Source organism: Drosophila nasuta, chromosome 3 (genome assembly GCF_023558535.2).
Source record: "Drosophila nasuta strain 15112-1781.00 chromosome 3, ASM2355853v1, whole genome shotgun sequence".
Classification (NCBI taxonomy): Eukaryota; Metazoa; Arthropoda; class Insecta; order Diptera; family Drosophilidae; genus Drosophila; species Drosophila nasuta.
Window position 1 is genome coordinate 5,997,438 of NC_083457.1, and position 13,689 is coordinate 6,011,126.

General features: G+C 37.0%; 2 protein-coding genes across 2 annotated transcripts in view; one reads left to right on the forward strand and one right to left on the reverse strand.

The window, feature by feature from the left end:
- The window catches only part of LOC132788844 (protein EFR3 homolog cmp44E), a 67,086-nt gene that overhangs the window by 51,208 nt on the left and 2,189 nt on the right, over window positions 1-13,689 (reverse strand). The gene's annotated exons all lie outside the window — the stretch shown is intronic.
- LOC132792535 (uncharacterized) lies at window positions 4,506-5,682 on the forward strand. The gene is made up of 4 exons (XM_060801957.1): window positions 4,506-4,517; window positions 4,598-4,771; window positions 4,838-5,003; window positions 5,065-5,682. Exons 1-4 carry the CDS (start codon window positions 4,506-4,508, stop codon window positions 5,391-5,393), a joined length of 681 nt encoding a protein of 226 aa, XP_060657940.1. The 3' UTR covers window positions 5,394-5,682.

Sequence of the window (13,689 nt, forward strand, 5' to 3'; positions counted from 1 at the left end):
TTTATACGAATGACAAAATTGAGTTGAAAACTAATTTATTTATATACATATATAAAAAAAACAAGTAAGAAAGTTACAGTCGAGAGTGCTCGACTGTGAGCTACCCGCTACCCATAAAAGCAAAAAAATATACCAAATTGTATATTTGGTATATCGATATAGTACCACATTCAAGATATACCATAGGCGGCATAATATACCAGATTGTCGGCCAAAGCAACTCAGACCCCTAGTAATTAGGCGTTTTTGCCCATACAAAGAACGATGCAAAAAAGCTGAACAATAAGAAAACAAGTAAGAAAGTTACAGCCGAGTGTGCTCGACTGTGAGATACCAGCTACCCATTTTTAATAAAGGCAAAATATTGCGGTATTATTTTCAAAATATACCGAAAATACTAGAAAAATACTAAAAATATACCAAATAGTATGTTTGGTATATCGATATATTACACCATTCAAAATATACCATAGACGGCACAATGGACCAGATTATCGGCCAAAGCAACTAAAACCCCTAGTAAGTCGGCGTTTTTGCCCATACAAAAGTATTTCTTTAATATCTTCCACAATTTTTATCTGATCGCAACCATTTTCAGGAATCATAACCACTACAGTAATTAATGTATATTCCAAAATTCGTAACTCAGCTTTAAAATTACGCGTGCAGTTCGATTTTTTGATTTGCTGGGGCGGAAGTGGGCGTGGTCAAAATTTGAAACAAACTTGATCTGCGTGCAAAGATAACAAATCCTGTCGAAAAAAAATTATAGCTCTATCCAGTGAGATCCAGTGTTTCATACGGACAGACACACAGACGGACAGACGGACAGACGGACATACGGTTAGACGGACATGGCTAGATCGTCTCGGCTGTTGGCGCTGATCAAGAATATATATATACTTTATAGGGTCGGAGATGCCTCCTTGTACCTGTTACATACATTTCCTGCCGGCACAAAGTTATAATACCCTTCTACCCTATGGGTAGCGGGTATAAAAAGCCAGATTTTCCGGGAAAAAAGCGATTCTGGTATCACTGGTTACATTCGACATCAGAGAATGGCCCATATGCAAAAACATGTAAATTGTAATTCCAACAGTTGTGTTTATCAGCTGATATTTTTTGAGTGGCGCCATCTATCGAAAATTCTTGTATGCAACATTGATGAATGATCTATTAGGAACACACTGCACCTAAAATTTCTTCGATCTGCCAACTTTCAAAAATTGACTTTTGGCCAGAAAAGTGTTTAAATTTCTCATAGTGCGGCGGACCGAGGTATTAGTGAAGGCGGATCTGTTAAGTGGGCGTGGTCAAGCAGCAGTGCTTCACCAGTCTTTTTAGGGAACTTTTAATCAACTGTTACTCAACGGTTTCAGAGAACTGCAACCTGTTGGAAGAGAAAGCTGCTGGTAATCGCTTTGTTGAAAATTGTGAAAAAGTTGATGCCAAAACTTTGTGTGTATGTGTGTCAAATGCATGGGTGTGTGTTGAACTAGGCGGCGGACTGAGATATTAGTGAAGGCAGATGGGCTAAGTGGACGTGATCAGTCAGGATAGCTACATGAAGATTTCCTTGCTTCTTTTAATGAACTGTTGCTAAACAGTTGAGAAGAAATCGAAGACATTGCAGAGGAAGCTGCTGTTAGTTGATTTAAGCAAGTCAGTGAAAAAGTCATTGCCAAAAATTTGTCAGTATGTCGGTCTATTGTGTGTGTGTGTGTTTGACTAGGCGGCGGACCAATAAATTAGAGTAGGCGGAAGGGCTAAGTGGGCGTGGTCAAGCAGGAAAGCTTTATAAAGATCGCTCTGATTGCGTGGGTTACTTTTTATCAACTGTTACTCAACTGTTGTGAAGAAGTGCAACATGTTGGAAAAGTAAGCTGTTGGTAATGCATTCAATGGAAAGTCTGAAAAAGTCAATGCCAAAAATTTGCCTAGCCAAATGTATATGTGTGACTAAGATATTAGAGTGGGCGGATGGATTCAGTGGGCGTGGGCAGTTGAGTTTCATAAAGATTGTCCAGATTCTGTGCATATATGTGTGTGTGTGTATGTGTGGCCTTCTACTCAGCAGTAACGATATACCCATGTCCGTCTGTCTGTCTGTATGAACACCTAGATCTGAAAGAGATAGATTTATACATCTTTTAGGACAGTATTTGTGATTCCTGAAAATTCTGATGCGATCGGACAAATAATTGTGGAAGTTGCATATTTAAGAAATACTTTTGTATGGGGCTGACAAGCTGGTATGTTTCGTACTCTCAAGTATATTTTAAATGTAGTACTATATAAAAATACCAATTATAGTCTAAGGTATATTTTAGTATTTTTGCGTTATGTTAATTTCGTATATTTTAAGGATAATACCTCACTCTTTTGTTTTTGAATATATTATACAATTATGTAGATTAAAATTTTTCTTTGAGTTTCGCTGATATCAGTGTTTCAACACTTCGCATTCGATATCAGCAACCTTGCCTGTGCATACTTGAGGTCACGACATTTATTTTTATCGTTACCAACGCACTATGGTCCGAATTCCCGATTTCGTGGCATAAAGTCTAAAATTTTATGGAAGAAAATCTGAATTTTTTTTTTTATATATTTAAACTAGATACGCTAGATAGAAAGTATCAATAAATATTTTTGTCAAAAATGCAACCTTGCAATTTTTACAGATGTTTAAATTCAGGTGATTAAGCAGCTGATTTTTGTAACAAAATTGACGTAAAACTTTTAGTGACTTTGAGCGCTTGGCAAATCCAAACGAAATAATTTTTTTCTATTATTTAAAATGGATATTGAAGTTGGAGGTATCTAAATTAAGAATAATAAACACAGTTTGTGTGATAATTAGTTTAACGTTATATATGTGTACTGTTTTGTGTTGTCCAAGGAAAACAAAAAGCTGACAAAAGAGTTCATCTTCTGTAGAGGAAAAAAAGTGTTCTGCGTATTTGTGCGTTGTGTAACGTATGTTAAACAATAATAGACACTTTATATTAAATTTTAATAACAGTTTGGTTTGCGGCTTTTTGCGGCTTTTCCGATGCTTTAATTATTTAGATGTGCTTGAGTTCTGTCACGCCACGTTGCTGGACGTGTGGATGGACAGCGGGCGCCACTCTTCCGCGCTGGTTGAACCTGTATTTGGTCAAATAGATGAAAGTACACTGAGCGACGACAAAAAAGAGAGCAATAAATAAAAAAATTAAATAAAATATCACGAATACGTCATGATGTCTATATGGGCATTGGAGTAGGCGTGGTCAAACTTACTTGAAAGTTTGCTTAAATATTTAGAGTGGTCTATTAATGAAGTATGCCAAGTTTCAGCTCGATAGATGCAATATTCGATTTTATGCCACCAAATCGGGAATTCGGACCATAGTGCAACGTCACAACATTCGGCTTACTCAGCGTCGTCAATGGCGCAAAATTTCTATTTCTATTTCTGTCTCTGGGGTCGCATAGATTTTGTACTTGCTTCTATTTCAATTTTCTGATTAATTGCAATGAATTCGTATTATTAAAACAATATGCGGAACTTTCGCAAACGATTACAACTCAGAATTTTTTTTTATATATACACAAGAGAAAATTCACGCTCTAAAAGCTAAAACACTAATCCTAAGTTTGTAACTATTTATATTTTAATTTTTTAAAAAGTTTCTGAAACAAGGTTTAAAAATGCCGATTAATAATCTTGTTTTATAATCGAATTTCTGAAAGAATTTTATAATTATAATAAAAATATCTAAAAATAAGAATTTTCCTTTTTCTTAAATTTTAATCTAAAAATTGGTCATTGGTTGCAACTCTTTTGAGTGCAAATATAGTCTATCTAAAACCAAAAAAGTAATATTAAATGAAGAACAAGAATTTGTTTCTGAGCTCAATTTTGGATTCGTGTTTCGTGTGATTAAACATTGTTTTTATTAATTTTAAATCTTATTTTTCTTAGTGTATATATGTGTATTTATGAATATGAATCTAGCGATAAGGTTGAGAATGTAAACATATGGTAGAGAAGAGTGCAGTAAAGTCGAGTAGAAATCCAGATTCAGTTCCGTTCAATCCACAAACGCAGCACATACAGATTGAGAACATTCAACTGAAAAATTATGATTGTCATTCGCTTATTTCCATTTATATTCGCCCTCACGTTGGTGATGACAGTGCCAAGAACATTGGCATACAAAGGTGCGCTCAATTAAATTGTATAATACATAAACCAAAATATGTATATATAAATGTATTACATTTGCGATTAGAGTTTGATACTTGCGGCGGTGACAGAGAATATCCACTGGGCGTGTGTCGCTACACTGATGATTGTTGCACAATTAAAAGGTATGTCATGCAGAAAAAAGATCAACATCAAGGATGTGTCATCTTGTGGCTATGACAGTCCGTTTAAGGGTAAAATGATTTGCTGCCCCAAAACTGACACACAAAGAACGACTTCAGGTCCACCAATATTACGGTAAGTTAAAATGAATCAAAAAGTATGAGAATCATTCCATAATTTGATCAATTTCATGTAGCTTCACTGGATCTCATCTGGTTACTATGCGATACTTAACAGAAAAAAAGGGATGATTTTTCGTACCGTTTTACGGGTGTTTTACTGTCCTCCTCGCTTGTTCTAGCGTCGAATCAATACGATGCAGCGGACGACGAGGGATTACCCAGCAAAGTAAAGTTGGGATCCCAAGATGCAGGAGTAAACGATAAATCAGATATTGAAATCTATGTTGACGTAAGCTGCTAAGTGCAACGAATATATTGTAGTATTGATATTTTTGATTTACACATTTCTGCACAGAGACCCACGAGTTACAAAAATGACTTGGTGCTCATCAAGTTGAGAAAGAGACTTAACAGAACACAACTGTCGGAAAATGTCAGCATAGCAAATCTCTGTCATCCATACGATCTGCTGGGGCACCCGCAATTCTTTGCTGCCGGCTACTCATACAATACGCAAAAAAGTACGAATTTCAACTAGTAAATCTGTCTATGTATCATTTATATCATATTGACTCGCTACAGACGAAGGCTGCAAAAAATACACGATGGAATTGGAAAACCTTAATCTCAACGAATGCAAAAATGTGAAGGTCACGCGTCAAATCGAAGATTTGGCAACGGATCAGTCACATCTCTGTCTTCGCCCGATACCAACATTCGAGATGAAGAATGAGTGCTCAAAGTGCTTGACCGCGACATCCAGTGTTCTTCATGTGCAGCGTAGAGATGGGAGTCAGTGTGTGGCGGGCATTGCCACGCCCACAAACGATGAATGTATTGAGAACGAGAGTCCTTTGTACTTTACCAATATCCTGACAAAGTCAGTTAGCGATTTCTTTAATGGCGAATAGAGTCATTTCATAAGACGAATGGATGATTTTTGTAAGGCGATTTATTAAAAGAAAGCTTAATAAGCCCACATAAATAACATACGTATAAATATAGTTTTTAAGTTGAGTCACAATATCTGAATAGTTTATACGAATGACAAATTGAGTTGAAAACTAATTTATTTATATATATAAAAAAACAAGTAAGAAAGTTACAGTCGAGAGTGCTCGACTGTGAGATACCCGCTACCCATTTTGAATAAAAGCAAAAAATGTGGGCAAATCCCAGAATCAGTCCACCAGCGACCAATTTTTAAATTTCACATTTTGTAATGTTTTCTATATGGAACATTAAAGTAGATATCGAATTTTAAGAATTTAAAGTTAAATTTCAAAAAAAGAAATTTCGATCATTATAAATGCAAAAATTTTTATCAAACCCAATTTTCATTATAATTTTCATAATTTTACTTAAATTCGTGCTCTGCGCACACCTTCAAATCCCTTTTGTTGCATACAAATCAAAAGTCAATCACGTTGAAATATGAATATATTATGAATATAGTAAATAATGTTTAGTTTAAACGAAAAGATTTTTGCCTTATGTTAATGCCAGCGGAAAAAGTGTAGCGTGCGACACGTAGCGTGCGACACAATGAGTTTACGGCTTTGCTAAAAATCTATAAACATTATTAAGACCAAACGATCGGTTTTTGTCTTCTAATATTCTTAACTTTCTTTAGGATATTAACTTTCATAGGGTTTATTTTGCAGAATTCGCTAAAAATTGCGTTTGAAATGAAAATTTTGAAACAAACTTCCACTTTGTGTTGCGTGCGACACGTCACAATTTTATTAATTATTTTCAAGACAGTGACTCCAGTGAAATTGAATCGTATACCCTCCGAAAGTACTCTCAATTCACTCTAAATACATAACAAAAGTTTACGGTAAATCTTTAAAAAACCCCCAAAAAACTGATTTTCATTATATAAAATCGTGCGAATGTAGCGTGCGACACGTGGGATTTGCCCATATACCAAATTGTATATTTGGTATATTAATGTAGTACCACATTCAAGATAAAATAGGCGGCACAATATACTAGATTGTCGGCCAAGGCAACTCAGACCCCTAGTAATGAGTCGTTTTTGCCCATAGCAATGTATTTCTTTAATAACTTCCATAATTTTTTTATACCCGCTACCCATAGGGTAAAGGGTATTATAACTTTGTGCCGGCAGGAAATGTATGTAACAGGTAGAAGGAGGCATCTCCGACCCTATAAAGTATATATATTCTTGATCAGCGTCAACAGCCGAGACGATATAGCCATGTCCGTCTGTCCGTCTGTCCGTCCGTCCGTCTGTCCGTCTGTCCGTATGAACACCTAGATCTCAGAGACTATAAGAGATAGAGCAATAATTTTTTTTCGACAGCATTTGTTATGTTTGCACGCAGATCAAGTTTGTTTCAAATTTTTGCCACGCCCACTTCCGCCCCTGCAAATCAAAAAAATCGAATAACAAGCGTAATTTTAAAGCTAGAGTTACGAATTTTGGTATATACAGTAATAACTATAATAGTTATGATCCCTGAAAATTTGGTTGCGATCAGAAAATTGTGGAAGCTATTTAAGAAATACTTTTGTATGGGCAAAAACGCCTACTTACTAGGGGTCTTAGTTGCTTTGGCTGACAATCTGGTATATTGTGCCGTCTATGGTATATTTTGAATGCGGTACTATATCGATATACCATACATACCATTTGGTATATTTTTAGTATTTTTGCGGTATATTTGGTATATTTTGAGAATAATACCGCAAAATATATTGCTTTTATTTAAAATGGGTAGCGGGTATCTCACAGTCGAGCACACTCGACTGTAGCTTTCTTACTTGTTTTTTTTTTAATTTGCGGGGGCGTGGCAAAAATTTGAAACAAACTTGATATGCGTGCAAACATAACAAATGCTGTCGAAAAAAAATTATAGCTTTATCTCTTACAGTCTCTGAGATCCAGTGTTTTATACGGATGGACGGACAGACGCACATGGCTAGATCATCTCGGCTGTTGACGCTGATCAATAATATATATACTTTATGGGGTCGAAGATGCCTCCTTCTACATGTTACATACATTTCCTTCCGGCGCAAAGTTATAATACCAAATTACTATTTAAATATTATATATAGTCCTGAATTAAGAATTTCTTCTGAATTCAATTTTGACATAGTTTCCTGTTTATTCAACTTTATTTTCTTGATTTGAAAACTTATTTTTCTCCGTGTATATATATTTGCATGTTGAGAGTGTAAAATTAAAGATGATAAGAACAGCAACAAAATATTGAATCGTCAATTTAAGAAGTCAAATGTTGATATTCAAAATAAAAACATTATTTTTTTATAATTGAATTCTTAATATTTTTCTTCATTCATATTTTATATTAAAATCTAAAATTTGTTTTTTATATGTTTCAAAATATCTATCAAGTAAGTTCATTTGAGTTTGTAAAATTTCCTATAGTGCAATGGCACCACATTAATTAATTAATTTATAAATTCAAATGGTTTTCTTACCAATTCGTATAAAGTTACACATGGTGATTAAGCAGACAATGAATTTAATAGAAACCAAATGACTTGCACTTTAACTCTGGCCAAAAAAGTATGCTTTACAAATTTACAAATGAAAATAAACATTTTATTGAAAAAGATTAAGCAAATACACATATTTATATATACATAAATATATATTTGGAAATGTGAATATTATTTTTATTTATACATGTATTCGTGTTTATTTATTATATTAATTTTGGGTTTGTTAATTTTTTTGCCCAGCTGCAGAGAGCAACAGTAAATACAAAAGCAAATAGCTAGCGATACAATCGAAATAGCTGCATGTATAAATTATTGTTTGCTCTGATTGTTGTTGTTGTCATCAAGCAGCCGTAGTCGATGGGCAGCAGTCATTGGCCATGGGGAATTAAAGACGTATTTATTTATGTTTGCAATGAGGCCAATGGTGCGCCAAATGGAGTGGTCGAAGGTCTGTTTCCAAAATGAGTATAAAGAGACAGAGAAAACGAGAAACGAGAAAAGAGGAAAACAGTTGCCATTGAAAACTAATTTGTGGCGAGCGTAGAATATTTGCTTATACGTGCCTCGACTTATTTGCAGAGCTCGTTCGTCTCTTCGGCCAGGTAATGCTATTTCGACCACGACAAAGACTCGTCTCGACTCTGGCCTGGTTAACTTAAACTGTATGCACATTTTCAGCAATTGCTTGGTAATATGACGATAGGCAGGCAGGTTGGCTGAGGGTGAGGCAGGGAGGCAGGGAGGCAGGGAGGCGGAAGGAGGCAGGCTTGTCCTTGCTGTCAGTCAGGTGGACTGCATATAAATCAGGAGGACATATGGAACTGCCTGACTGCCTGTTAGCCAGGACTTGTACGGCCTGATGTCGTTTCCGCTCCAGCGAGTTTTCCAATCAAATGACTGCAAACGTCTAGCCAAAAAGATCACAGACGGAGACAGCTTGGTCAAGATAGCTTAACATCACAGACACACACACACACACAATGGTTGAACCAAAAAGTGGCAATGGCCAACATATTTGAAAAGTTTCCAAATCACGCCTCAAAGACAGCTCTCACTGCCTGATTGCAAATACTTACCAATGAATATGTGCCACATTCACACACATGCACACACAAACCCTCACATACCAAGTGAGATGAACGCAGAATCAAAATCGGAGTCGGACTCTGAGCTAGAGACAGAGTTGGAGACAAGCGCAAACATGGCTTAATAACTCATTCGTTTGGACTGCGTGTGTGTTGGTATTGCTATTGGTGTTGGTATTGGTGTCAGTGTTAGTATTAGTGTTAGTGCTAGTGTTGGTGTATGACTTCTCATGGCTGGCTGCTTTTGCTCCTTCCTTCCCTTACTCTCTCCTCCTTGTCTTCTCAATAAAGCAGTCAATGGCAGCGACAACTGCGGCCAAAGTGTCAGCTTCAAGTTGAGCTGTTGACTCGCACTCATTAAATAAAAGATTGCATGTTTTCAGCCTTTTGTCCGGGTCGCTTCGGGTTGGTCCGAGTCCAAAAACTGGGGGCAGCTAATCCCAAACTTGCCACTAACCCCCCAACCTGCCCATATTGTGCAACTGACTTCTCGCATTGTTGACACATACGACTACATATAAATCTCTGCTTGGATCTCTATCACTTTTATGTTCAGTTTCGTCTCCGTATGCAAATTAAAGTGACACATACATTTTCCTTTTCCCAAATTGAAATGCTTAAGCGAACATCTGCTGCATTGATACTCGGTACTCACTGCTCATCACTCATCACTCATTGTTCACTTCGTTCTATTCACAACTTCACCATTCACCATTCACTACTCACTTCCAACTCTCTGTAGGTGTTAGTTCAGAGTCAACAACTATTTGTCATGTGTTAATTCCAGTGCGAAATCATCTATTATTTTATTTGCAGTTTCGAATTTAATGAATTGTTTAAAATAGTATCAATTATATTTAGAAATATCCAATTTACTACGTCGACTTTCTACGTTATTTGATGAATGACATATTATCTTTTTCTGTAATTTAACCAGAAATTTCGTGATTAATTTAATTGTATTATTCATCAAACAGTATGTATATATAATAATTTCACATTTTAGTCCATTCAAGAGAATTGTTACAACTACATTCGGGTTGGTTTACAATTATTTTAGCTATTTATCTACAATATATAATAAACTTGTTAGTTAATGATGCGATAAATCGATCGATTTGTATGAACAAAATGAATGACAAAAACAAACCTCTTATTGTGTTGTACTAGATATTTCCAACCAATTAAGTAACATCACAAGTTACTCACTCCGTCTTGGATTCATTAAATTATTCGATTCTAAGTTAGGTAAATTTTCAATTTATTAAACGATTATTTTAAGGTTTTGTGTATTTATACCAGATACCCGCAGTATAGAAGTGTATTATAAGAAGGAAGCGTTTCTGACCCTATAAAGTTTATAGATTCTTGATCAGCAGCATATTTTTAACACACCCAATCTTAGTTTCATTGGCTTGGTTCTTTTGATATATAGCTTTTGGTATACTTGAGTATTGTTTTGTACATTCATTTGGTATATTTTAAGAATTATACCGCGATGTCGCAGGTATCCATAGTCGAGGACACTCGACTGTAGCTTTAGAACTTGTTTTATATTGTCAATATGAGTTAGTATGTTCTTTTAATTTAAAATTTGAAAATTGGCATGTTTAGTATGCTATTCACTTTTGTTCATAGAAGTGTTAGTCTGAATTATTTACCCTAAAAATACTGTTTAATTTCCTTTTGACTTCAGCACCAACATTATTAATATGCTGATCAACATGGAAAAACCTTCCCTCATTTGCATGATGTTTGTGGCAAAAAAAGCATAAACCATTTGGGTTGGCCACTTTGCAGAGTGTCCAGACATTGTTTCAGGTTATTAATATGGAAATACTCGTAGTCTTATACTTTGTTGAAGGTGCTTCACCTTCTTCTGCTTGCAACACTTTTGTGCAATCCCTTTAATCGCCGCATATATAGCATGTTAGCTGACGAAAGTGTGCCACAGACACACAAAATTGTATAAAGTCTGTTGTTTTTGCCCCGACTGTTGATGCTGATGCTGCTGGTGCTGCTGCTGCTTATGCCTGACCTCGTCTATCTAGCAGGGAGTGGAGTTTGAGTGGAGCTCTTGACAGGCGTGTCTGCATATCCCGTATATCTGTCTATATCTTGGTGCACCTTTTGTTGTGATTTTACTCTTTGGCGAGTTGCAATCTTGCACATAAGCCACACATACCTTATAGCTTTATGTGTGTTTGTAAGTTGTTTGTGTTTGTGTTTGTGTTTATGTTTGTGCATGTAAGCGATGTTTAAGTGTCGGTAAAACTTTATAATGTGTTTGTAACAGCAACAACAACAACGAACAACAACAACAACCTGTTGTTGCATGTATGCATGGATGTATGTAGGTGCTGTAATTTTCATTTCATTTCACTTTGTGGCACATTAACTGCTGTTGTTGTTTTTGATTTTTGTTAATTATATACGTTCGTTGCCACAACAACACGAACAACAACAACAACACTATGCAAATGCCCAGACCAGCAACAGAAGATAGACAGAGAGAGGGAGATGAGAAATATTTGTAGCCTACTTTCAGGCGTGTCATTAATTTCCACTGCTTAAAATTTATACACGCCACAAATTGCCTGCTAGCTGGGCGATAAATACAGACTACCCGCACTCACACACACACACACACTTGCACACATTATACACATATTCATTGGTCCAACACCTTCAGAGTCTGCCAGCTTCTGTCTTATTATTGTTGGTTGGCTGCCTCTCTAGGTCGCCTACACACAAGCACATGCACATACATTATGTGCTTGCCTGGCTGAATAACTAGTTGGTTGGTTGCTGCAACAAAAACTATGCTCGCATTTTGATTTTTGAAATCATGTTGAAATACATAATTTGCCCAGCAATTGTTTGTCTTGCCTCACACACACAAACACACACACTCACAGGTTGCCTGTCTGGCTGCTTCTAATTTCCATGTGTTGGTCTCATTAATATTCATGGAACTATGACATAGCCCAGGCCTAGGCTGAGCAGAAAAACCAGCCACAGAATTTGCATAAATTTCGAGTTTGAGTTCATATACGGTTGCAAGCAAAGTTCTTGTGTGGCAACCAAAATATGGAGAGAGAGAGAGCGAGGGAGATAGGAAATAAGAGTGAGTAAAATTAAATATATTAAATTTGTATTAAATTCCGCGCGTGGGACGCAAAACTTTTTTAAGTGTGGCCACAAAAACGCAAACAAATTTCGCTTTGAAATGAATTTATAAATTTATGGTTGCATTTTACAGCAGCAACATTCAGCAGCATCGAGCATCGGAAACAATAATCAATTATTGGTTAAAATCAACTCAACAGGATTATTGAGTTATAAATGTTTCATAAAATATTCTGCGGCACCTGTCCACCCACCCCTTTCCACAACGCCGCCTGCGCGTTTGCGGTTTCAACTGATAAATGTGGCAAATAAAATAAGGCATCATCGCCAACAGCAGCAACAACAACAGCAACAATAACAGTTGCCAGCTGATGCCCCAAACCCCAAAAGAAGAGGGGCTGCAACGTGGGATGAAGTTGATAGCTGTTGCGATCTCTAATTAAATTTTGTGACATGGCCACAAAGCTAACCATAAATAGCCAAAGCCGTTGACCAGCGCATCAAGCATTTATAACTCATTAAAGGCATGCCACATGCGTGCGTGGCAATGTGGCACAGTGCTGAAAACTGTACCAAGTGCAGCACGGCTTAAAGAGAGCCCAGTCACAGTTGCTGCCAGCAGCAGATATCATTTGTCGCAACGGTGCAGGTATTCGCACATTACGCATACGTCACGTGGTGCAACTTGTAGTGTGAGCATATGTGAGTGTATCTGTATGTGTGTGCACCCGTTGCAACCGGCTTTGACTGTCGACAATACGGTCACTGCACACATGAATGGGGCAAAAGAATTAAAAAGTATAAAAACGCAATTAAAATACAACAAAAATAGCAAGAATACAAACAGAAAAAAAAAACAATAACGTTGGCAATGGCAAGCTGCCACCATTGTCTGTCCGTCTGTCTGTCCGTCAGTCTGTTTGTCTGTGTCGATTCGTCCATGCTTGCACCCCAGAGGCAAGTTGACGGCTGCTGCTACTGCTGCTGCTGCTGCTGCTGGCAACGACGTAGCGACGTGGCAACATTGCCCTTTGGCTGCGACTCAACTCAATTTGTTCATTTAACTGCTTTTATTTTTATTATATTTACATTTGCTTCACGCTCGCAACACGCTCCACAGATAATTACGACAATAATAAGGACACATTGTCCCCGTCGCTGTCCATCCACTAGGCACACACACACACACACACACACATACACTTACGTATGTGTACACACACACATCCTTTTGCTTTCGCTTTTCGCCTTTCACTGCAAATTGCACAACAAATTGCTTTTGGTCAATGCTGGCGAAGGCAGCTCGTGCATCTTGTTTGGCCGAAAACAATTTAAGCCAGAGGTCGTGCCTTAAAGCGTTTGGCTTGCCAACTGTGCGGAAACCGAGAAAAGGAAGATGAAGAAGAAGAAGACGGAAAAGGAGAGGTAAAAGTAGGTAGAAATGAGGTAGAAGGCGAGAGGAGATCAAGCAGAAGCCAGCGCATCACGTCAAGTT

What these genes read in the sequence shown, in the direction of transcription:
- LOC132792535 (XM_060801957.1), top strand. An exon ending in ATATTGAAATCTATGTTGAC is followed by an intron (nt 4,772 to 4,837) that starts GTAAGCTGCTAA and finishes ATTTCTGCACAG; the next exon opens with AGACCCACGAGTTACAAAAA. An exon ending in CTCATACAATACGCAAAAAA is followed by an intron (nt 5,004 to 5,064) that starts GTACGAATTTCA and finishes GACTCGCTACAG; the next exon opens with ACGAAGGCTGCAAAAAATAC.